The 26,142-nt window shown below is 34.8% G+C and overlaps 2 protein-coding genes and 1 non-coding gene across 21 annotated transcripts; 1 reads left to right on the top strand and 2 right to left on the bottom strand.

Moving 5' to 3' along the window:
- Nucleotides 1–3,673: 3,673 nt before the first annotated feature.
- Nucleotides 3,674–12,337, top strand: LOC109798281 (DDT domain-containing protein PTM). Its single transcript, XM_083061984.1, has 10 exons — nt 3,674–3,972; nt 4,112–5,061; nt 5,569–6,261; nt 6,477–7,668; nt 8,133–8,418; nt 9,244–9,368; nt 9,480–9,943; nt 10,057–10,085; nt 10,377–10,949; nt 11,163–12,337. Exons 2-10 carry the CDS (start codon nt 4,229–4,231, stop codon nt 12,056–12,058), a joined length of 5,091 nt encoding a protein of 1,696 aa, XP_082918110.1. The 5' UTR covers nt 3,674–3,972; nt 4,112–4,228; the 3' UTR covers nt 12,059–12,337.
- Nucleotides 12,338–12,526: 189 nt separating this feature from the next.
- LOC109798280 (AP-2 complex subunit alpha-1) lies at nt 12,527–21,423 on the bottom strand. Of its 19 annotated transcripts, XM_083061985.1 has the most exons (11): nt 20,796–21,423; nt 19,816–19,873; nt 19,550–19,680; nt 19,298–19,423; nt 18,519–18,631; nt 17,837–17,908; nt 17,513–17,659; nt 17,355–17,441; nt 15,738–15,829; nt 13,486–13,661; nt 12,527–12,855 (listed from the first exon to the last, which is right to left on the bottom strand). In XM_083061985.1, exons 6-9 carry the CDS (start codon nt 17,854–17,856, stop codon nt 15,751–15,753), a joined length of 333 nt encoding a protein of 110 aa, XP_082918111.1. In that variant the 5' UTR covers nt 17,857–17,908; nt 18,519–18,631; nt 19,298–19,423; nt 19,550–19,680; nt 19,816–19,873; nt 20,796–21,423; the 3' UTR covers nt 12,527–12,855; nt 13,486–13,661; nt 15,738–15,750. The 19 variants fall into 19 exon arrangements, 16 of the variants coding, with proteins under 16 accessions (XP_082918111.1, XP_082918123.1, XP_082918113.1 ...); XM_083061997.1 differs by having other exon boundaries at nt 17,355–17,400; nt 17,837–18,631; XM_083061987.1 differs by lacking the exon at nt 18,519–18,631.
- A 4,637-nt stretch (nt 21,424–26,060) lies between these two features.
- TRNAS-GCU (transfer RNA serine (anticodon GCU)) lies at nt 26,061–26,142 on the bottom strand. The gene has a single exon. It is a non-coding gene; the product is annotated as a tRNA-Ser (tRNA).

Below are 26,142 nucleotides of genomic sequence, written 5' to 3'. Positions count from 1 at the left end.
TTATATGGTTGAAATTATTGAAATGCATTGGTGTGGTGTAAGTTGATTAATGTTGTTAGATTTATATCCATTGACCTATGGTAATGCATATAAATTTATGTTGTTGATGTGTGATGCTAAGAATGCTTTAAGGCATTTAGGCATGATTTATTGACATGTTGAAGAGTTGATGCTAAGAGTGCCATAGACATTTAGGCAGACTACACAAGAGATTGTTTTCAAAAGTTGGCTATCTCATAGTGTAGATATTGGTTTGACACTCTAAGCAACCAACTATTGAAAAACCTTCATAAAGTAGATGATAAATCTTGGAATGGACTATTGAGTCTCTTCTAGATCCTTAGTCAATGTTGGAGTAAAGTAGGAAGTCAAAGGCTACAACCCTTAACTAATTACTGGATAAGTACGTGGTATTGCAATGATAGTTAGCTCGACTATAATCCATATGAGACTTGGTTAATGCATGTCAATGTTGTGGTAAGTCCAAACCCAAACTATGTTTATACTTAACAGTGATATTGAATTTTGCTAGACTAAGTGACAACATTCGAGAAATCATATGTAAGGATTGATATCCCAATTAGCTATTGTTTTAGTAGGCGTGAAAGGTGTGCAAAAGATCGGTTGGTTTAGCAAGGTCAAGCTACTTAAAATGTTCATATTAGTGTAGAAGATCTATGTAGATGAATGTGTAACGACATAATAATTGAGGTGTATGCATATGATGTGGTGTTACTTGTGTTTAGGGTTTATAGTTCAGGGTTTAGGATTGAGATTTTCACTAATGTTTAATATAAGAAGTTTTACAATCATAATACCACATACAATACACTTTTACATTATTAAAAAAATCACTTTTTGTACCCCCAATAAACACTCACTTGTAGCACCACACTACAAGATTCTCCCTTCTTAATTAACTTACTTAAGAAGGTTAAGACAATATAAATGTCTTTTCTTCGACTCGTTACTTAGGTGAGTGACATATCATTCAATACAAATAGTTATCAAAAAGTGGGCATATTGCATGTGTCATGTGTGGGTTTGTAGGTTGTTTCTTATTTAACCATGTTACTTATTTAGGTTTGATTTTCATTTTATTTTCAATATTTTGAGGGCTAATGTCTTGGATTTTTTTCCCTTTTGATTTTATTTAGGAAAAAACATGCTTTTATAGTCTTTCTAAATTCAATTTTAGTCTTTTGAATTTCTTTTGAACTATTTTGGTCTTTTTAGTTTAAAAACTTGTCACTTTTGGTCCTTAAAATGTCTTAGATAACACTTAAAAATGGTTACAAAGTGCTATTTAAATCACTTCAAATATCCAAAAGGGCACATTTCTAATTAGATGGACCAAAATAGAACTTTTTTTATAGACTAAAGCTGAATTTGAGAAATTTTAAAGGTGCGAAAAACATATTTATGAAATTTTAGAGATACCAAAAGTATATTTCACCCTTTTAATTTATTTTGGGCCTAAGTTCAAACTTTTACTCGCTACTATTAGGGTCCAATTAGAAAAACCAAATATTAAAAAGCCCAATTCAACATTTTTCTTGCTTTATAAATGATCATTTGGTCAATTAGGTTTACATCCTTCATTTACCTTATTACCATTTCCTTCTCTCCGCCGATTCCATGGCCATCTGGAGATGTTTTCTTTTCATTCCCAACTCGCCTACTTTTTTTTCCCATTTTCCACCCATCAATGTTACAAGCTTAGATTCTACTCTACACCTATCACAACTAATTCATGATTCAACATTTTGTCTCACATGTTTCCCGTTAACTAGAGCATGCGACATAAAAAGGTTAGATTATTCGAGACGATCTCTCTTTGATCCATTACTCAGGTGAGTGAGACATCATTAAACACAGATGGATCCAGATGATGGCCATCTTGTGAGTGTGTGTGCGTGTTTATAAAATTAACCATGGTAAGTTTTTTTTCACCGATTTTTGTTTATCAATTTAGGGTTAATCATTATTTATGTTATTTTTCTCTCGATTTCTCTTAATTATCGTCATTGTGGGCATCTTGTATCTCTATGTGTGTGTATTTTTATAATCTTAACCATGTTTAGACTTGTTTTTGTCTCAATTTATGATTCTTGATTTAGGATTAATCATTTTTATATTATTTTTCTATTGATTATGTTCATTGTGACCAGAGAAAATAACTATAAAATTATTTTAAACAACCATTTTCCATATAAGGACAAATCTTACATGTAAATGTCACATATAGGTCAAGGTTGATAAGAACAAATCTTAACCACATGATTTCAACTTGACATGAAAAATACTTACCATAAGTTTAATTAGCAAGATGCTTATAGCCATTTTCACACTTGATAATTTATTGTTAACTTCCTACTTATCCACAATAAATAATATTCGCCATTGAAAATTCCATCATAAAATCCTTTCCATTTGAGTCAATTTGTGTATCCAATATCCATCAATTATTAAATACTTAATCACAAAGACAAGCCAAGTTAATGTAGCAACCAGGCAAACCCCAATTCTTGAACCTACAAATACCTAAAACTTCTAATTCTTTTTACATGTTCATTAACTATCATCTTCTCAGATTCCAGAGCATCATCGCACAAGATTTGGAGTATCTTTATTTTCCTATTTACTGGTGGCACATAATACTCACCATTAAAAACTTTTTCATCAAATTCCTTCCATTTATGTTCATCTTTGCATCCATTAACTATTAGATAATGTATTAAGTACACGGGACAAGTCAATGAGTTTAAGAAGCTTAATCATTGGCCTTACAAATACACTGAACAAAATATTTTTCAAATATAAATGATTTTACCAAAATCAAATTATGGTTGTAATAGCATGTTGTAGTAACGCTATTGCAGAATAGAAAAGTAGAGTAGTCTCAATCCCTTTGGGTTTCAAACAATGGAGTGTTGTTTAATAGTAGACACTTTAACTACAATAATATTTTTGTTTTTTGCATGTATTGTGAAAGTATCGTGACACAGGCTTCAAAAATCATTCTTATCTTACATTGTTTAGGTATTTGTGAGAGGAAATATTGTAAGAACATTTTTTGCTACATGCTCTTACAATATTTGAATAAATCATCACTTTTAAATAAAAAACACTATCTTTCATCTATTAAGTGTTAGTTTGATGTTTAGTTATTTTAGTGTAACCAATAGTCTCAAATTCAAATCCTGAATATACAGATTCTTTTAATACATGGAGGAGAAGTTTTATTAATCATAGTGATTTTAATTAACTCAAGTAGAACCACATTTGATAAATGATAAAATACATTATCTCTCTAAAATCTAATTGTTTCTTTTAATCTCGTTCATTGTTACTTATGGAGAACAATATTAGAAAAAATAATTTAAAATATTAAACCATCATTTCTTATACAAGAATTCATGTGTGAATTTGACACTAGAATTACTCTTACAAGTACATCTATGAATAAGTCTCCACTCTCTAGTCATTTTCACAGTCTAGTTTATTGTTAAAGAAAAAAAATAGAAGAAAATAAGAGGTTTTGAATATTATGCTTTCGCGGCATAATACTGACTCATAGGAGTGTACTATTTTTCCTTTTGTCAATCAAAACTTAAATCTGACGGGTGTTGAGTCATTAACAGCTCTCAACGGAGCATTTCCATTAACTTAGACAGCGAGTGAAATGGAGCTGACTCAGCCCGCGTGTCGCGCCAACTCGGACGCGACGAGTCAACGCAGCCACTGACTCGTCCTAGTAAGAATAAGAACAAGGCAACTCGGTAACTGAGTCTTCAGAACAACCCAACCCAAACCAAACCAAACCAAACCCAACCCCTTTCATCTCTACTCTGCATTTCCTTGACTAGGGTTATCTCTTTCCATTTCTTCCGCTTCTCACACCTTCTTAAACCCTCACACTCACTCTCTTCATTCATTAATCTTCAACGCTCCAATTCCAACCCTTCCTAGGTACGCTTTGGTTTCTCTCTCCATTTCCAATCCTTCTCGAATCGGTTTTCCATTTCTCCAATTCCCTTCACTCCAATCCTCGATTTCATTTCCACTCTCATTTCTCTTCGACGCTTGCTCTATATGTGTGCCTTTGCAGGATCTGATTGAACCCTAGCTTTCGAATCGAGAATTTGTTGAAAAAATTAAAAATCAATCAGAGGCCGTTTCTTTGTAGGATCTTATACTAGGGTTCCAATTCTCTTCGGATTGAACGATGGAGCATGTGGAACAACAGCCGGAGCAGCCGGTTCGAAGACCGAGGGGGCGCCCGAGGAAGAGGAGAAGAAAGGAGGAGGAGGAGAATGAGAACGAGGCGAAGAGGCAGGCTATGGGGACTCGGGCGGTGGCGTTGGTGGGAAGGTATGTGTTGAAGGAGTTTCCTAGAAATGGGGTTTTTCTAGGCAAAGTTATGTATTATGAGTGTGGATTGTATAGAGTTAGTTATGAGGATGGTGATTGTGAGGATTTGGATAGTGGTGAGGTTCGGGCGATACTTTTGAATGATGGTGATTTTGATGATGACTTGGCGCGGAGGAAGGGGGTGTTGGAGAAATTAGTGTTGAAGAAAAATGGAAAGGTGGAAAATGTTTCTGCTGAAGGGAGTAAGGAGGGATTAGCGGTTGGAGTGAGTGAATTGAGTGAAGGGTTGGTGGTTGAAAATGATGAGGGAGATGGAAATGATGACGATGACGATGATGATGATGGTGATTCGTCAAGTGACTCTGGTTTGGAGGGGAGGCATTCTGGGATTGATGCCGAGGCGCTGCCGCCTTTGCCGCCACCGCTAGAGTTGCCACCATCATCTGGAACCATTGGCGTTCCTGAGCAGTGTGTCTCACTCCTATTTGCTGTGTATGCATTCTTGAGGTCATTCAGCATTCGCTTGTTTCTAATGCCGTTTACTTTGGACGAGTTTGTTGGTTCTCTTAACTGCCGAATTGCAAACTCCTTGTTTGATGCCATTCATGTTTCCCTAATGAGAGTGTTGCGGCGACATCTTGAAACTGTCTCTTCCGAGGGCTCAGAGCTTGCTTCAAAATGCCTTAGGTGCTTATATCTATTCCTATACTGCTGTAGGATTGTTTGTATAAGTAGCTTGTTTACAGTTTATGGTATCATCTCAATTTCTCAGTTATCCATTTTGGATAGAAATGCTCAGTGGTCAACTCTGAAAATGCTATAGTGGTGGTATGGCCACAATTGTTAAATAGCCACTATATTGGTGCTACAGCTCCATTGTGTTGTGAGTTCATTGAATCCACAATAGTAACTCCGGGAGAAGTCACAACTTTATTCTAAACATTGTTTTAGGGGTAAGAATGGATTTTTGAAGCCTATATGGTGACATCACTATAACACGCAAAAAGACACTTTTGTAGTTGGAATGGCTGCGATTGAAAACCACTCTGCTATATATGAATCCCATAGTGACCTAGGTTTAATCTGCTTTGCTACGCCGTAATAGCATCACTACAGCATGCTATTTGCTACCATTATTTTTTTTGGTAAAATCATTTATATTTGAAAAAAATATTTTGTTTGATGTGTTTGCAGGTGCTATGACTGGAGCATGCTAGACTCGTTGACTTGGCCGGTGTACTTAATAATGTATCTGGTAGTCAATGGGTACAAAGATGGGCCCGAATGGAAAGAATTTTATGATGAAGTTTCTAACGGTGAGTATTATGTGCTTCCAGTATATAGGAAGCTACAAATACTCCAAATCTTGTGCGATGATGTTCTGGCATCCGAGGAGGTGATAGCTGAAATGAATAAGCGAAAAGAATCAGAGGTTCCAGACAATGATGGAGAAGATGTCCTTCCTTCAGAAGTTGGGCTTAGAAGAGTCCAGCCAAGATATGCCAATACATCAGCTTGTGAGGATAAAGAAGCTACAAAGTTTGTTTCAGCTTCAAATGCTGTGAACCAGCCTGGGAACTCTATTTCATATTTAAGAGATACAGAAAGTACTGAAGATTGTGATGTTGATAGAAATGGTGATGAATGTCGCCTCTGTGGCTTGGATGGGACTCTACTTTGTTGTGATGGATGTCCCTCTGCTTATCATTCTAGGTGTATTGGCGTGATAAAAATGCATATACCAGAAGGGCCATGGTATTGCCCAGAGTGCAAAATTAATATGACAGAGCCAACCATTGCAAAGGGAACATCACTCCGAGGAGCTGAAATATTTGGAAGGGATTTGTATGGGCAACTCTTCATGGGTACTTGCGAACACTTGCTTGTGTAAGTTCAAGATTTTTGTAGTTACTCTCATTTGTTATTAGTATACTGGATAAGTAGTATTTCTGAAGTTAATGAAATTTGAAGTTCAGTTCTAAAATTTTTAGACTTTAATTTGTGCTTAATCTTTTTCTCATTCTATGCTATCATTCTCACCATAGATGCACTTCAATTTCTGAAGTTTTGTCCTTATGATCTTTTAATGTGGATTATTGCAGGTTGAATATTGACAGTGATGAATTCCATCTTAGATATTACAATCAGAATGACATTCCAAAGGTTCTGCAAGTGCTTTATGAATCTATGCAGCATAGACCTATATACCATGATATTTGCATGGCAGTGCTACAATATTGGAGTGTTCCAGAAAATTTCTTGTTTCATTCTGTTGCAACTGGAACAAATGTAAACTCTTCAAATATAAAGGAAGAGACAGAGCCCTCTACTTCATTACTTCCTTCTTTGGGTGAAGGCAACAATAAACATGTTAGTTTGGTGAAGGAAGAATATCCTTTAACCACTGTAAGTACAATTTACAGTGCTGATATGGTGCCTCAGTGCTATGCCAATGATAGCAGTAATGAGTGCCCTACTTTGACTATGAAGCTTCCTGAGGACACTAGGATTGAGTCCATCATCTCAGCTGATTCTGCTTCTGTTTCTGTTAGTCATCAGTCTGACATGAATCATCAAAATTTTGTTGATAGGCCAACGGTGGTAGATCCTGCTAAGTGCTCTATGGCAAATGGTCAATTTAGTAATTATGGCCATGCAAATGATACTGGGTTGCCCATAACTGTTTCTTTGCTAACCAAAGAAAGCACCCAATCAGGTTTTGAAAAGTGTGAACGCAATGTAATCAATGATTTTGCTTACAAGGGTCTCTCCTATAAGCCTCTGTCATACATTAATTACTATATACATGGTGATTTTGCTGCTTCAGCAGCTGCTAAATTTGCCCTTCTTCTGTCAGAGGAATCTAGGTCAGATGGCCATGTGTCCGACAGGAGAACTGCATCTGTAAACACTTACTTGCAAGCAAAAGCATTCTCACTAACTGCATCGCGATTCTTTTGGCCAAGTTCTGAAAAAAAGCATGTGGAGGTTCCGAGAGAAAGGTGTGGCTGGTGCTTTTCTTGTAAAGCCCCTGTTACAAGCAAGAGAGGATGCATGTTAAATCATGCTGCTTTAAGTGGCACAAAAAGTGCTATAAAAATACTTGCTGGTTTTTCTCCTATAAGAAGTGGAGAGGGAATACTCCCTAGTATTGCTACTTACATTATATACATGGAGGAATGTCTACGTGGTTTAGTAGTTGGGCCCTTCCTAAGTGCAAGCTATAGAAGGCAGTGGCGTAAGCGAGTGGAACAGGCCACAACATTTAGTGCTATCAAGCCACTTTTACTTCAAGTAAGTGATTATTAAATTTTTTAATTTGTTTTATTGTTATATTTTAGTTTTTGCAAATAGTTCATATGTTGTTGATGAAGACACACATTGGCATTTAGCTAGTTTTGCATTTGTTATTTGACTTGTCTAGTTTCTCATGTAAAATGTACTACCTGCAATATAATCCTTGATGTGTAGCTCCTCAAGCATCGTAGTGAGGTGTTAAGATCCCTTCTGTCAGGCACTTGCTATTTGGTCTTTTCACTTTTTTGTGCGTCTGTAAACTTTAAGATGGTTTTGTGCTGTTTTGACCCAAACAATATAGAAGATAAAACCTTATTGCTGGCATGTTTTAAGATAAATAGACTAATAGATTGATTATAACTTATATTGCATAATATCTATTCATGACATTTCTTGTTTGTGCCATTTGAGCTACTTTGTTAGTCCTTTATTTTCCAATAATAATAAATTTTCATTTTCAGCTTGAGGAGAACATTCGAACGATTGCTTTTTGTGGGGACTGGGTTAAGCTGATGGATGATTGGTTGGTTGAATTTCCCATGGCACAAAGTGCCACATCTACTGTTGGAACAGTACAAAAACGAGCACCAAGTGGGAGGCGTTACAAGAAGCGGTCAGCTATTGATGAAGCTTCAACTGATGGCTGCTCCAAAAACTGGGTGTGGTGGCGTGGTGGCAAATTCACCAAATTTATATTCCAGAAAGCAGTCTTGCCAAAATCCATGGTCAGAAAAGCAGCACGACAAGGTATTCTATTTTTAAGCACATAATATACCAGAAGGGATGGAATATAGGAAAGATAGAACAGAAACGAAGGAAAAATGGAACTCTTTTATTGAATAAGAGAATAAGGTTCTCCCTTCCAATCAAAATCAGCAAGAGTTCAGGAATGAAGCTGAAGCTGAAAAAATAGAGTAGGTCTCTCTTTACCCAGGAATTCTGAGAGTCCTGACTCTCCACCTTAACTTTCTGAATGCACACAATACCCATACACCTTGCCCTCTTTTCCCCCGTATACAAAGCCAATCCTCCATTCCATGTGTACTTAGCAGAATCTGTTATAACTGACAGATTCTCAACTGACGGACCAACCTGCTTGTTATGCATTAGAAGTGGGTCCACTGAGGGGCCCAAGTGACCCAATGATCTTCCTAATTTTTCCTTCAAACATCCATTTTCCTGGTTTATTATTTAGGGTGGGGTGGGTCTAAAGATGAGCTGTATCGAGGCTGAATCTTTCAAGGTGGTTGAACCAAGCTCAAAATTCAGCTTGGCTTGATTTTAGTTATTGTTTTTTAATTTATTGTTTTATGAATTCATTAATTATAATTTTTATTTCAACATTATCTTTTTTTAATTAAAATGTTGTATTGTGTATATGTTGAGATGACAAGTGAGCTCTAAGTTAAATATTGAGTGTAAAAGATACAATATACTCACCTGATATAATCGAAGTTAGGTTGGGCCAGCATACAAAGCCTACTGAATGTTTCAATTTGATTGTCTCCCCAGCTTTCCTGTTCTTTAAATTGTTAGGGACTAAAAGCATGTTCTGTTTATTGTGGGGAACAGGTGGTTCGAGAAAAATTTCAGGCATTTCCTATGCTGATGGCTTCGAAATCCCTAAAAGAAGTAGACAACTCGTTTGGAGAGTTGCAGTTCAAATGAGTAGGAATGCATCACAGCTGGCACTTCAGGTTCCCTATTTTGATTGTTATATTTCAAGCATTAGCTAACCTTGTTTGGCTGTAAGTATATTGGATCTTGCAAGCATTGTGACTTTGTGAATATTTGATTATTTGCATCAGGTTAGATATCTAGATTTTTATCTCAGATGGAGTGATCTGATTCGTCCAGAGCAGAACATCCAGGATGGGAAAGGTCAAGAGACCGAAGCTTCTGCTTTCAGAAATGCAAATATTTGTGACAGTAAAGTTGTAGAGGGGAGAAGTTGTTATGGAATAGCTTTTGGGAGCCAAAAACATCTTCCTTCTCGTGTGATGAAAAATGTTGTTGAAATAGAGCAAGGTCCAGAAGGAAAGGAAAAGTATTGGTTTCATGAAATGCGTATTCCTTTATATTTGGTAAAAGAGTATGAAGAAGGTAATGGAAACGCCCCATGTAATGAAGAGCACTTGAATACTGCATCTGAATTACTTCACAGAAGGCGATTGAAAGCTGTCTGCAAGGACATATTCTTTTACCTTACCTGCAAGAGAGATAACTTGGATGTGGTGTCGTGTTCTGTATGTCAGATGGGTGTATTAAATCGGTAATTACCTAGGCTTTATTTGTTTTCATTCATATTTTTCTTTCCCTTTCCCATTTTGCGATTTCCATCTTTTTTTCTCTAAAGATCATTATTCCTATCTGCTGTGATTTCAGGAATGCTCACAAGTGTAATGCATGTCAAGGTACCCATGAACATTCATCATTCTTTCTCTATTTTGCTGTCCCAAGTTTCCAAGATAACTTCGATGGTTCATTATCTTTTTTAAGGACTTGAACATAAGTAGTATTTCTATATAATTAACATTGCTACGCACTCGCAAACAATACTTTTTTAATGATGTTTAAAATTTAAAAGTCCAAGACTAAAATTTGCTGGTTGATATGTTACGGTGATATCTTAGTTTTTTTATATTATTCTAGTAATCTAGTTCATAAATGTCTTGTTTTAATATCTTGTTCCACATGGATATTAGGTTATTGTCATGAGGGCTGTTCCACGAGTTCAACATTCTCTTCAAATGAAGTTGAGACCATATGCAAGCAATGTTACCATGCCAGAATTCTTGCTCAGAAAGAGACTAATAATGAATCTCCAAACAGTCCGTTACTACTCCAAGGACGAGTGAATAACTCTGGTGCATTTTTGAAGGGATCAAGGCCTAAAAGCCACGATCGAGTACCAAAATCTTCCAGGACAAAGGCACCAAATCCTGACATGAAACAAGTTACCCCTGTGGTTGTTTTGAAAGGAACAAAGGCTAAATGTTATGAACAAGAACCGACTTCTACCAGGACAAAGGATAATCATATTGACATGCAACAAGTTGCTTCTGATGCCACTTCAGCAGGAAAACGCCCTCGCAAAATTTGTTCTTGGGGTATTATATGGAAAAAGAAAAATAATGAAGATACAGGCAATGATTTCAGCCGCAGAAACATACTTCTAAAAGGGGGTTCAAGCATGCCACAATCACAACCTGTTTGTCATTTGTGTAGTAAGCCATATAGCTCTGATCTGATGTATATTTGCTGTGAGGCGTGCCAACGTAAGTTTCTCTGTAGGAAGTACTAACTCTGGTCCTTTTGTAAGAAACTAATGATAGTGTAAAAATACACTATCATGTGTTTCTTATAAAGAGAGAAACTAATGATAGTGTAAAAATACACTATCATGTGTTTCTTATAAAGAGCACCAAAGGTAATTGATAACGTGTTAAAGGTATTGATACTCATTTATGTTGTGTGTTTGGTTTTCACAGATTGGTATCATGCTGAGGCTGTTGAACTTGAAGAATCCAAAATTTCTAGTGTGTTGGGCTTCAAATGTTGCAAGTGTCGCAGGATAAAATCACCCACCTGTCCTTACGCCGATCCTAAGCCTGAGAGACAAGAGGGCAAGAAGTCACGCAAAAGGCCTTCAAAGAAAGAGCATTCTGGAGCAGTAGGTACTGATTCTGGAGCAATCTTTGATACTAGGGAGTGTGAAGCTGCTACCCCTGGCTTTCCTGTAGAGGACGGTTCTACTCCTGTCTTTCCTTTAGAGGACGATCCTCTTCTTTTCTCCCTTTCGAGTGTTGAGCTGGTAACAGAACCTAAAATAGAAGGGGATGTTGAATGGAACGGTGTCCCTTGGCCAGGGCTTCAGAAACTGCCTGTGAGAAGGAAGCATGAAGGGGATGGTGATGTTTCTTTTGGAGGTACGCCTTTGCATGGTGAATTCTCAACCTATGGTGAGGCAGGTAATCCCACCATACCTGCAGAGGAACCTTCAGAATACGCCTCTGCTGTGAACGACTCGGATAATGTAAATGTAAATTATGATTACATGGATTTTGAACCTCACACCTACTTCTCTGTAACGGAACTGCTGCACTCAGATGATGGTAATCAGTTTGACGGAGTTGACGTGTCTGAGGATTTGTCAGGATATTTGGAAAATTCTAGTGCTCTGGCTCCCGGAGATCATGCAGAACCTGCATTTTCATTGCAAGACACCGGCTATAGTTGTTGTAAATGTCTACAAATGGAACCTGTACCTGATCGCTGTTGTGAGAATTGTGGGATGTTGATTCACAGCCAATGTTCGCCTTGGCCTGAATTACCATCAATGGTTGAAAATTGGACCTGGAGGTGTGGGAATTGCCGGGAATGGTAAGTAATTTTGTAATAATGAATGTACATTATTTTGCTCTGCGGCCTCGATGGGGATGGGTTTTTGTTGATGCTCTGGAATCATGGGAGATATCGGCTGATTTTAATCCCGATATTTGGGATTGTTTTTCCCATTTCAGAGATAAGCAGGATTTTTTTTACAATGCTTATCTGATACATTATTTGTATAGATTAAAAATTCTCATTTTTTTTGTAGTCCAAAAGTTAAGAAACATCTATATACTGCATTCGTATGCATATTTACTCCGTAGAGTTACAGCTATTTTCTTTGTAGTTATCTGTTAGTGCAATTTTTGTCATTACTTCACACCCGAACAAATGCAAACGGAGGGCCCGTATTACTTGGGTTCGTGTTTTTTTTACCCGGGTTCTCCTTCTGGATATTATATAATTTCACTGCAAACGCTACGTTTTCTGCAACAAATTGACTTAGCATTTTGAAGGCAAAAGATATGTACAACACTCCCCCATTTATTATTGTTTACAATTTTCTCTATACGAGACTTTTTCAAGAGCAACAACGAATGATCCAGTAAGAGGTAAGGGTAAAATTATAAGAAAATTGAACCCTCGCCAAATGATATTAAATTGGAGTTAAGGGGCACCACTTTGCGCAGAAAATCGATCGGCCCATAAATTTCAAACTCTACTCACCATCCATTCCGTCATTCCTTCCACACCCATAAATTCGCAATTGTTAACTAACATTTGTAGTTTTTGAGGCTTTTGCGTAGCTGTGTGTGGATGTCGACTACTAGCTCCTTGATGAACTCTTTCAACCTGCAAATCAGTATACAATTTATCTATAAAGGCTCATAATTTGATAAATTACATACTCGAACGTTATTATTGTTGGGTATCCCGAAGCAACTGTCATTTGCAGCTGGAACTGTCTGCAGGATCCAGTTTCAATTCTTATCTTAACACACCATTTAATTTAAAATGTTGAAAGCACGTTTCAATGATAAATGCGTATCATTATGAATGATCATTTGTGATCTCGAGCGAGCAGATTTGCCTTATTTTCATACAACATTATTTCAAGAATTGTAAATTAAACCTCAAGCAGGAACCGCAAAGAAATGTAGTCTAACTTAAAACTTAGTAAGCATATCGCGCTTGTACTTTTTGAATAGAATGGGGTACTCGCAACAAGATTGTTTGGATTGGGGTCCTAAGGTTGATCGATAGCAGGGAAAAAAAAACGAAATAAATAAACAGGTGATAAAAAATTAACAGGGAAATAAACAAAAGTGAAAAAGGACTTGGCCATATGCATATAGTTAAAAGGTAACTAAGGAACAAGTTTATCTAAACAGATCACCATAAATTGCAAAATTGAATTAACTCACTCAAAATTCATATATAACTGAATAGGCAAGTATACAAATTTAAATACACAATACATACCACTTGGAGCTTCAAAGGTGGTCCAGAAAGTGATCTTCATTTAGGGAAAAACTCTTCAGCAGATACATGTGTAGTTGAAACTTGTTTAGGACCAGCTGGAAGTTTGGTATTGATGTATGAAAGGACACAGATGTTCATGCGGTCAAATGGTGAATCCACAGGTTCACAATTGTTGCCTGTCAAAAAACTAAAATCTTATATACAATCTTATATGTGATATTTCAATTTCCTCAGCAACAAAGATCAGTTTAATATACAAGAACTCATTTCCATAAAAGCTAACACTGCACAGAATCACAAATTGAACCTTCAAGCAAAATCAACGTGATAAAGGTTTCAGATTACATAAGGGACTTCATGAGACCACTCTCAAGATAATTTGCTTTAATGCAAAATAAAGTTGTAATGGGCCAAGCTCTTTACATATAAATTTTATGCAGTTGCAGTACATGTTAAATGATACATGCTTAGCATGGCTAACTGAGGATGGACAAAAAGATTCTTTTAGGATTGTCTTTGAAGGGCCTCAGAGGGCCAATGAGATTGGAAAAAAACTCGACAAGAAGTCCAATGTCTGAAAGAAAATCCATGGATGACCAAGAAAGAAGGTTCATTACTTGGAGCCAATTATTAGAATAGGATTTTGGCACTTGATGCTTGTAACAAGTATTTTTGGGGGTGTTATTGATCAAATTTTTGCTTATGCAAAATTTCAAAAATTGGCTTAAGTGAAAAATATGGTTTAAGCCAAGTTTGCTTCACTTTAGGGAAAATTTTCTTGGCTGAAGCCTACTTTAATTCTCTCCAATTGTCACTGAGGCAAGACTTTTTTTGGCTTAGGCGAATCTATCTACGAGTTAATTAAATTTTTTGTATTTTTTAATTCTTTTGCACACTTTTTGGTCTCCTTTGAGTGTTTGGACTGTATTTCAAACTCACATTGTATATGAATCTATCTATCTATATATATATATATATATATGAAGAATGATCCATTTACTTCAGGAGTAAGTCTTACTCTGTTCAATAATTCATGTTCTATATCAAATCTCAATGATTCAACCATTAAATTTAAAGTTCTTAATACACAAATTAAATCTGCAAATTTTTAAAAAATTTGAAAATCATTTGATATTTATTTCATTAATTTAAATTGACAGATAAGCATAAAACAAAGTATTAGATGGTTTTCAAATTTTTTAAAAATTTGCATATTTGATTTGTGCATTAAGAACTTTAAATTCAATGGTTGGATCGTTGAGATTTGATATAGAGTATGAGTTATTGAACAGAGTAAGTCTAAGTAGCCTTATTCCTGGAGTAAACGAATCCCTCCTATATATATATATATATATATATATATATATATGTATATATATATAGAGAGAGAGAGAGAGAGGCAAGAACTTCTGATTTTTATCAGGGATTTTCAATCATTTGTGGCAAATCTTTCCTCAACTCATCAATCTTGTTAAGATTGTGGTGTCTCTAGTCAATTCCTAATCTCATTCCATGTTTTCACTTTTTGCTAATTCTGATTTGTGATTTTGATAAACTGTCAAAAATGATCGGTTCTTCACAATCCTTGGTTAGGATTGCATTGTTTTGTAATCAGAGCTCAATTCTCGGAGTTGAATTGTCAAAACTCATTTTCGTTTGGTGAGTTATTATGCTTTTCCAAATAAAAGTGAGAAATCTTAAATTGATCATTGAAAAGAAGAAATTTGAAAGATATCAAAGTCCTCTCTCAAGTTTTGATCATTGAAATTTCACTACATATAATTGTTGTTCTAAATTGATTTGTTGCGGAAGTATGAATCCAATAGTTGAAAGTATTGTCAAATATTCTTTGTCTAAATTCTAAGCCTTCTTAGTTGCTCATTAAAATCCTTTGAGTAGTATACTTTGTTCTTGAGCTTTATTATTTGTCTTTTAAAAATTGACATATATGGATAAAAGATGAAAAGAAATACTCAAGAGGGGGAAACAAAAGAAAAGGAAATTAGAGAAAGAGTTGAGGAAAAAAAGAAATGAGGAAGAAAGTTGAGAGAAAAAGAAAGTGAACATGAGGAAAAATACTTTTATTTTTATACTAAGCCTTTGTTTGGTTATGATGACTCTCTTATAAAGGAATTTGCCGGCGAGCTTCCACAAAAGGAATGCAAAACTTTATATTCTAATGCCTTGTTTGGAAGTAATGACCCTATAGTAAAAGGAGATGAAAAGGAGTCTTCCAAGGAGGAATGCAATACTTTAATTTTTTCTTCAAAATTGAAAGATGGACTCAATTCTCATTGTAGATTTGCTTGTCCTCCTAGCAATGTAACTTCCTTTGTTTTGACACCTAAGGAAGAATTGTACATAAATGATTAATGGACAACACAATTTGGAGAAGATGTGGTTACATATGAGAAGCAAGACAACCAATGAGAAGAGGATTTTGAACATGTCTTCTCTAAATCTAATGTTTTGATTAATATGCAACATGTGTTAATTATTGATTTGCATGATACTTATAATTTGCACAACGCATATGATTTGCATAATCTTGTTTTAGGTCATGATACAAAGTTCTTGAGATTTGAGAATAACACACATCATTTGCAATTATATGATCATGATGAGTTTATGTGTGTTGTTTATGGAGAAAATCGAAAATGATGAGTTTTGTAGGCATAAAAAGCATGTGTTTAAAGATGTTAAATTTTGTGAACCAAAATCTTTGCATGATTCATTAATTAGAGGAACTCATGGTGAAGTATAGTGATGCATAGACATTTCTTTGAGAATAACATGAGGTATGATGTGCTTAAGTGTAGTGATAGATGGATGTTGGAAAATTTAAATTCTATGAGATGAATTTTATTTAATGAAGTTTGATGGTTTAATTAGATTTGTATTTGATCCAGGCAATTGGTTTAGTATGTACTTCCTTATACTTGTATTTGATTCGGGAGGTTGGACACATCAGTACACAAATAATGAGATTTGACCTTCCAAAGGGATCAAGTCTCCATAAAGGTAGAATTTTCCTTATTCTATTGAAAATCGTGGGCAAATTTCTCTCAAGAAGGACAGATATGTAGATACTTGTAGTATTTTCTTTGAAGACCTCGAAGGGCCAATGAGATTGGAAAAAGAGCTCAACATGAAGCTCAATGTTTGAAAGAAGGTCCATGGATGAATAAGAAGGAAGGTTCATTAATTGGAGCCAATTATTAGAATAGGATTTTGGCACTTGATGCTTGTAATAAGTATTTTTTAGGGGTGTTCTCACCCAAAATTGGCCTAAGCGAAAATTTTCTTGGCTTAAGCAAAGTTTGCTTCGCTCCAATTTGTGCACAAGCCAGATATTTTTTTTTGGCATATGCAAATCTGTCTGCAAGTTAGTTATGTTTTTGCATTTTTATGAATTCTTTTGCACATCTTTTGGTTTTTTGGACTTCTTTGGGTCTTCTTTGAATGCCTAAACTCTATTTCAGACCCCCAAACCCCAATGTATAAATAGGCATTCCTATGGCTTATAAGAGACTTTTGATCAATTAGAAATTGAAGCCATTGCTTTCTTTGTTCTTGTTCAAGAACATCTGATTTTTATCAAGGATTTTTAGTCCTTTGTAGTGAATCTTCCTCGACTCATCAATCAGGGTAAGATTGTGACCTCTACAATCCATTTCTAATCTCATTTTGCGTTTTCATTTTAGGCTGATTTTAATATATGATTTGGCAAAACTGTCAGAAATGATCCACTCTTCACAATCCTTGGTTAGGATCGCATCATTCTGTGTAGGGCATTGACTCTGATAAAGGGAAAGAGTCCCATGATTTGTCATGTTAGGAACATACAACACAGGTTTGAATTTGTGTACCATATTGTTATCAACCATGTCGGAGAAGTCAAGAACAGCCACATCCCTGCTTGGATGGAGATTAATGATTTCAAGTGGGCATTGCACCTATGGAACCAAAAGAGGGAAAAAAAAATTAAAATAGAAAGCAATAGTTCACAGTAACAATGGTTTCTGACCTTGTTGTACTAGTGAGAGCTCCATCTTCAAATGAGTAGTAGGCAATATTAAAGTGTGAACAAGGGACAAAGGGAGAAGTATTCTTGTTCCCCAAGAAAAGAACCAGACACCCATGATAAGCTCTACACTCTGCTTTAAACTCCAATCTGTTGTAAATGCATAAATATACAAAAAGCTAACACCAGAAATCAACTATAAGCTCGAACCTAACTTAAAAGGTCAATAGTAGAGAACTCTCTATGTAAACTATACACATATACAGTATAAATCATAATAAAAACTACCCAAGCTTCAATAATATTGGAGAAAAATGAAGAAAAAACCTGAACGTGAGGATCCTCATATAGAACACCACTATCCTTCAGCACAAAGAACGAAACCTTTCAGCAATATCTCTAATGGCCAGACATCCAAAACGTGAAATTTGTTATTTTTCAATACATAAAATTTGTGTTGAATGGAGAAATGGAGTCTATAAGGGAAGACACTAAATCAAGTACAGAAGTTTTGGCATAAAAATTAACAATGTGGTCCATCCTGAATCTTAATTATTTGTGCGGAAGAAAATGAAAGTGATACATAAATATATGGCCCTAGTGACTACTAATCTACAAAATTGAATGGAATGGAACCTTCCATGGCTGATAGGGATACAATGGGTAAAGCCAGAAACTTCCTAGTTGTTATTTTGCTACTTAAGTGCTAGTTTAGTTAATAGCCACCAAACAGCCATTGGTGATGCGGAAATTGCTTTTGTAGTTTGTACAGTACCCCATGCTTGTTTGGCTAATTTTTGTGGTAGAGAAAATCAATTCTGCAGTGGGTAGAATTCTGGGTGTGATTTTGGATTATCTTATTTATATTCCAAAAGCATATCTACTTTACCAATCAAAAATCAATTTTTCTCAATTCAGTTTTAAACATCATACATAAATACAAATCAATTTTTTCAAATTCAATTCTACCAAAATTTAAATCAAATGGATCCTAAATCAATGAAAAAACCTGCACATAAATGGCCTGCTCTCAGCAGGTACTATGGCATATAGGGATCCAGTTGCAGCCCCTTACAGACCCCTCGATGTGAATCACATTCCCCTAGGATGTACAATTGTGAACTATGGACAAAAGAAAGAAAGAACTTTCAGACACCAAATGCACCATGCACACCCTATAAAAGAGTCATCTATCTGTGTCAAGAATAGTAGAAACAACTGGCTACAGAAATAACCAAATGCATACAAATCCCTACATGTCTGTGGATATAATGAGAACATTACACCACAAATGAGGTGTTATTAAAGTAACGAGAGTTATATGAGTTTGCAAAGATCATCTACCCAAACAGTTGTAAACTGTAAATTTATTTCTCAAGGAAGAATAACAAAGTAGCAAGACTAGTCAACTTTTGTAATTTAAAAAATGCACATGTTAGCATCTGAAAAATCTCAAATACAATCACATTCAGATAACTTCTCCAAAGTGTGATCCTTAAATTACATATGTTGGGACAATAATAGCAAATAAATAAAATTGTAGAGTAAAAACTTGCCAGTTTATAATGAAATATTCATCACATTCCATGGCCATATTCCTAGGTGAATGTTTTCAGTTCAGATGCAAAAATAGAATATGGCAATATACAAAGGGAAAAGTCCTCCTTTCTCTAGGGCTTACATTAAGATACTATGAGAGGGACAGTAGTACTGCACAAATAATAAATGATATTACATGAAGACAACAGCAGGTCTAAGAAAAGGTTGACAATTTTTCCATTAGCATACCATGGTCAATGCCAGGCACTGGAACATTTCATTGCGACCAATGATAACTATGCACCCTGTATTTATTGCCAATCTCAGAAAGTCGTGATTTTCATTGATCAAAGATGAAGTGCCTATGTACCCAACCTGTAGTCAGTTATCACAAAATTAGAATTCCTTCACCTCAAATATATATTTGGATCTCATAAGAATTTGGGGGTAGGATAGCAACAAGTCGTTATAGAGAGGTGTCAAGAAAGGATAAGAGTTTACCTGCTTTTCTGGATGCTTAGGAGCAGATATTAGAGAAACAGCTTCCATGTGACCAAAATCCACATCAGAGCCAAGCATAAATACGTAAAGCATTTTCCACGCATGTTCTTTTTCTCATATGGTGTCAAGCCCTAAATACAGAATGAAAAAGGATAAAATTGGTAAACATAAGTTGTTTTGATTGCAGCAAGCAATGATGGGTAATAATAGTTACGAAGATTTTTTTCATTTGCAACAAAAAATTAAAAGATCAGAAGCAGTCTTACTTGCAAATGATAAAAAACTGTCTTGTCAGAGTAATGCCCAACAGTTTCCAAAATGAAACTTCACAATCCCCACCCACCATGTGAACAAAGCCCCAAAGTTAGAGAAAAAGTAATCAATCAGCATTCAGCAATTAGTATGGTCCCTTGAAGTTAGCCCAGAAATTAACTGTTACTACTTGCAAAACATTTAACTGAATCTCCTGAAACTAGAAGGCATTGACCTTCTAGTATACCAAAAACAACACAACTCATGCGCAGTGGCAGACAAATAAAATCTTAGAGGCATCACCAATAAAAATTTTCAATCAGAGTTTTAGGAACCATTTACAAGTTCAAACAATTTTAGCAGCCAACATTAACTAAACTAAGAGTCCATTTGGGTAAACAACTTAGAGACATCATCAATAAAAAAAATTCAATCAGAGTTTTAGGAACCATTTACAGGCTCACCAAACAATTCTAGCAGTCAACATTAACTACACTAAGAGTCCCTTTGAGTAAACAACTTAACTAAGCACTTATTGAATAAATAAGTACTTATCATGTAAACACTTTTGGATAAGAGTCTGGTTGGGTATAAGCTTAGAAGCACTTTTGAGAAGTTTTCTACTAAAAAATACTCTTTATAATTGAAGTGGAAATGTGGTTAAATTGTTTTCATACATAGGCTGTTTTCATAAGTTATCACGGAGAACTTATTGAAATATGATTAAAAAAAAAACATAAGAACATCTCATAAGCTAGTTTCATAAGCTTTTGCAATAAGATATATGTTGTAAATAATTTATTCCAAATAACCTAAACACAAACTATTATAGTAAATAATTAATACTTGCCATTCCATATCAAGTTGAATTAAACAGCCAAAGAGACACAAGTGAATATTCAACCAAATCATGGACCTAACAGTACAAACTCCACAATGCCCAACGCAAGTTAACACGAGTGCACTTGTCTCGCACAAGTACACACATACGTACACGTGATTGTTCACCGAACAGTGACTTTCCTATTCAAGTCTCGCACACATACATGTTTCGAACATTGAAAAACAAGCTCCAACAACAATTTCGAGCGCGAACGACGACGCACATGGACCGCACAAACTCTGAAACTCAAATTCCATTCCAGCGTCGCACATTGCGGGAAAGATCAAACGCACGATTCGCGAATGCGAGAGAGAAACCCTAACCTTCTCGGTTTTGAAGCGCGTTCGGATGTTCCGAGTTCCTTGTCGACGCGGAGCGTCTCCTGTTCACTGTTCTGGCAATTGCGGATGTCGCCGATGAAGACGGAGAGACCTCTTATGCCGGAGAACGCCATCTCCGGTCAGATCCGCCGCCGTCTCCCCCTTCTACAGCCGCGCGTGGATCCGTCAACACAATTCGAGTTCGACGAGATTCAGATTCAGATTCAGCTCCGATTCCGAAAGGAAAATGCGCAGAGAAAGTGAGATGGAAAGAAAAAAGAGAGCGCGCGCGAGAGAGAGAGAAAGGAGCGAGTGAGGATCGAAACTCAAAAACCCGTTAAGCGGTGCTGGTGTGACCCATGTTAACCGATTATTACTGTTACTATTACTGTAACATTACTGTAACATATGCAATTTTGCTTCCTCATCGTTATTATATTCCCTAACCTAACTTTTTTTTTAATTTTTTTTTAATAGGAGAGGTGCAAATTAATGGTTCATTATTATTTTTCCGAAATCTGAATATCTTGTTCCGTTTTCTTGCATCGCAATTAATTTATTATTATTCTTTCCATAGTTCAAGTCGGGCTCAATTAGGAGTGGTAAAACGGGTCACTCCTATCCATTTTGGCCAGGCCCGCCATTGGTCTACCAACAATGGATTGAGCTGAGTCGGTCCACTATTGAAAAGTTAGAAATGTTTGTTCACCTTGCCTAAATGCAAGTTAGCCAGCTAACCTGCATTACACTAAAAAATTGTCAATGGGTTGACGGGCATGACATGACGGATTTGAAGATTGACAGGTTGGAATGATGAGTCCAATCTACTAATTTTTGGTAGGCCAATGAGCTAATTATTGAGTCACGATCCATTTTATCACTCCTGAATTTTAGGTAATATCTTGATTGTGATTAAGAAAAAACTACACAAAACGAGTTGGGCTGAGTCGGTCAACCATTGAAAAGTTAGAAATGTTTGTCCACCTTGCCTAAATGCAAGTTAGCGAACTAACCTGCACTACACTAAAAAATTGTCAATGGGTTGACGGGCATGACATGACTGATTTGAAGATTGACAGGTTGGAATGAAGAGTCCAATCTACTAATTTTTGGTAGGCCAATGAGCTAATTCTTGAGTCACGATCCATTTTATCACTCCTGAATTCTAGGTAATATCTTGATTGTGATTAAGAAAAAACTACACAAAACTTAATCCAAATTCAATTTTAACCTTAGTATAACACAAAATATTCTAATTACAGCAAACTAATAAGTTATTATTCAATTATTAGAGTTTATTGTGAGTTATTTAGTAATGAAATTAATTTTTAATTATCGGTTATAAAATAAATCGAGATTTAATAGATTTATTATAATATGTATTTATTAAATCTCTTTATTTTTCCCTTAGTTTTGGACTTTTTAGATAAAATGGAATGAAATGATCTTGTGGTTTTCTTGTCAACCTTTCTATTTTTAAATGATAAAAAAAAAAAAACTTGAAGTTAATTTATCGTGAGTTATTTAAACAATAGTGTAGAAATTTTATTTTATCTTATACTATTCTTTTTCATCCTACCATTCATTAAATAAGTATTTGCATTTTTTATTTAAAAATTAATTTAAACAAGTTAGAATGTCTGGGTGAATGAAAAGTAATGATGTACTTGAACGTTAAAAATTTATGTTATTTACTATATTAGACTATCTGCACTGAGTTTTTTAACATCGTGTTCATAGTTAGACTAAAAGTCTGTTTTATAAGTTTAGAATTGTTTTTTATATAACTATAAAAGGGTTATTAAATTTATATTTAAATAGGTTTTAACTCCTTTCTTGAATAATAAACTATAAACTATGATATTGCTGCAAATGACATTAGTCTGCAGGCAACATGGCAAAGAAAGGGAGTATTGTGTGCATTACTACTGCCATACTTTTATTACAGAATTTGGTTTCCATCAACTGAATAAAAAAAAAAGATTGATTTCATGAAATTTCAACCCATATAAAATTTTAAAATATGAGAAAAATGCGCAAATAGCATCATTTATGCCTAAGAGTATGCCCGGTAATAGAAAATGAATTTGATAGCAAAATAAGACTATATAGCAAGTCAAAACTTGCTTACATATTGCTATATTAATGACAATAATGATAGGAAAAAATTGCTTACATGTTGTGTAGGCCATTTCAACAAGTGGGGCCTTCTTTGTAATAATTGATGTTTCAGGTGTGTTTGTTTTGCAATTACAATCAACAAATACATTATTTGCTTATTGGAAAGTGAAAGAAAAAAAGTCCATTTAACAGGTGAACGATTTTTCAAATACACTTCAAGAGGCAAGTTAACTAATTCTCTTGATATTCGAACAATGAATAGGAGAGAAACATTTATGAGAACAAGAAACTGTTTAAGCAAATTAGGAAAATGGCATTAATCCCGTAACATCGTCTCTGTACCTCCCCATTTTAGATTGAATTGTATGATGACTGCGTTATTGTTTTTTAGTTTTTTCTTTCTGATTGCCTCTTTGATTTAAGACCCAAGAGTTATGAATTCTCTAAAATTTAGATTGAATTCTAGGCTTAAATTCCAAACAAGTCACCAGATTGTTAGAGATTTCACATCATCAAGTGAAATATTCATATTAGTAAAATAGTATTAAAGTGTATCATAGATTCATTCTAAAATATGAGTTATGGGTTTAAAGTTCTATAACTCTTATTTAGATCAAAGGAAAGTAAGAGAGTGATTAAAATTTTTGTTTAATTGAGAGGAGAGTAACTCTTTTTTTATTTAGCTCTCAAGAAGAGGAAATGAGTTTTAAAAACTAATTTATCTTTGGAGTTTTATAATTTTAAAATTAAAAATAAAAAAAAAATATTTTTAGATATTATACTAAAAATGTTTTAAAATCTCTCTTTAGGTTAAAATTGGATGAAGAAGAATTTGTTTCTTTCATTCGAATCATTCCCCTCTTTTTTTTAGAATAAAAATTCAATCAAGCAAAAAAACAATTATAAAAATTCTCTCCCTTCTCTCTTCTCCTTCCATTCTCCTCTAATCAAACACCAAGTAAACAAGATTGTATTATAGATTCAAGTAGGAAGAAAATTGATATTTTAGCCATTAGAATTATTTTATCCTCCTTATTAGCTTTGGCGTATTACAAATTCACAATTATTGAACATCAGACTCACAAATACCGATCAAGCCACATATTAAAACTAACTAATTATATATCCAAAATTTTAAGTATCTATGCAAGTCTCCCAATATATAATAGGAATGTCTCACAAATACTGCGAATAAGTCTTTTAAGACAATACTCAGCATACCTCAATAAATTTACTACACTAACCTCTACTAAGATAATTAATATTCTTCACCAAAATAAGTAAAATTAACATCTAATAAGTTAATTCCTAAATATGTAGATTAACTCCTATATATTTATCGGTATAAAAAAAAACTCCTATGTATATTTACCAATTTAATATTATTTTATGGATATATTGACTCTCCTAAATATGATAGAAGGCGAGAATAAATATGAGAATGCGAAGATTTTGGATTAATGAAGTGCTTAGAGTTTATCATTAATCAAAATACCGAGTAAGTATGATTCATAGCCATGTACTCCAGTACTATTTCGATATCGAGAATCATCGTTAGAGCACCCTTAATGATACAATGCTAAAAGAATCTAGTATTACTCATGGCCTAGAATATTCAATAAGTGTAACTTGTCTTCCTATACCTATTTGTCCCTGTATATAGAGTGTGGTGCTACAGACATAAATTTCACACTCCACGTTATGATCCCATAAAATTGCGCCTTATTATGAACTTGTAAGTTTTGGTGTTAATGGTCGTTATCTTGCCTATCTCGCGGATTGCGTGGTCCTATTAATTGTCTGAGTGGACAATTGAATCGCCCCTTATCTGAGTCCTCATACATATAATTTAAGGCATTCTCAACATACAACATTTATCATTTATCCGAGAGCACCTTTCAGGTCAACCAATGGGATACCACCATAGTACAGAACCCTTTAAGCTCGAGCACGGAGGTGTGAAGAGTCTACATTTGCTTAGAATTTTGTCAAGGCACTTTTTGGATCGGCTATTGGGAGACCGTAATTGTACAAAGCCCTAAAAGCTTAAGCATGAAGGTACAAAGAGTCTTATATCAATTTGGAAATTTGCCAAGGCACCTTTATGGTCGGCCAACAAGAGACCATCACAATATAAAGCCCTTCAGGCTCAAGCACAGAGGTACAAAGAGTCTACATTGACTCAGATTTTTGTCAATGTGCTCTTTAGGTCAGACAACAAGAGACCACCACAACACAAAACCCTTTAAGCTCGAGCACAAAGGTATGAAGAGTTTATGTTGACTCAAAATTTTGCTGATGCACCCTAGTAAGTCAACAGGAGACCACACGACACAAGTACAAATATGTTCCTAAAATAATATATTTTATATTTTTCAAGAAATTATTAATTATGTATAATAATTATAATCTTGATCGATCTCTACCTAATACATTAAAGGAGTTTTACTAAACTGTTCTTGTAAACTGAAATTAGAAAAATGTTAACATGTCCTAAAAGTATTGGTTAAGAAAACAAAAAATTATCAAGAAGTGTAAAAGTGTTTTAATCAGTATTCATAGCTAAACGTATTAAAAAAAACATATCACATACATATTGATGGAGGAAAAACTTATAATTTCTCCTAACCTACCAAAGAAATGAACCAATATGGTTTTGCTCAATCTTGTGTACTGGCCCATGTTAGTGTCACTAGCAAGTAATAAGTTCCCAAACAATAAAGTAAATACTCTTTTTTTCATGTATTGTACTATTTTATTTTAGACAAATTAAAAAAAGTTAATATTATATATCAAATAAAAGAGAATACTAATTTTATGAAATTTTTTTGTTAATTTTTTTACTAAAAGCAATGCAATTTTATAAAAAAATATTATTAGGAATATAAATATATACATAAAATAAAAAATTACACCAAGCAAAAAAATGCTAATTCGTCGCCTGAGAGATTCGAACTCTCGCGGGGAAACCCCATGTACTTAGCAGGCACACGCCTTAACCACTCGGCCAAAGCGAC

This window comes from Cajanus cajan, chromosome 8 (assembly GCF_000230855.2).
Source record: "Cajanus cajan strain Asha chromosome 8, NIPB_CcT2T_4, whole genome shotgun sequence".
Taxonomy (NCBI): Eukaryota; Viridiplantae; Streptophyta; class Magnoliopsida; order Fabales; family Fabaceae; genus Cajanus; species Cajanus cajan.
The sequence above is the reverse complement of the archived record's forward strand: the minus strand, read 5'-3'. Positions and strand labels throughout refer to the sequence as shown.

Excerpts from the sequence above, each read along its gene's own strand:
- LOC109798281 (XM_083061984.1), top strand. The coding sequence starts at position 4,229 with ATGGAGCATGTGGAACAACAGCCGGAGCAGCCGGTTCGAAGACCGAGG. Across the intron at positions 5,062-5,568 it reads CTTGCTTCAAAATGCCTTAG|GTGCTATGACTGGAGCATGC; the intron begins GTGCTTATATCT and ends ATGTGTTTGCAG. Across the intron at positions 8,419-9,243 it reads CAGAAAAGCAGCACGACAAG|GTGGTTCGAGAAAAATTTCA; the intron begins GTATTCTATTTT and ends TGTGGGGAACAG.
- LOC109798280 (XM_083061985.1), bottom strand. The coding sequence starts at position 17,856 with ATGAGGATCCTCACGTTCAG. Across the intron at positions 17,660-17,836 it reads ATGAGGATCCTCACGTTCAG|ATTGGAGTTTAAAGCAGAGT; the intron begins GTTTTTTCTTCA and ends CATTTACAACAG. Across the intron at positions 17,442-17,512 it reads GCTCTCACTAGTACAACAAG|GTGCAATGCCCACTTGAAAT; the intron begins GTCAGAAACCAT and ends TTGGTTCCATAG.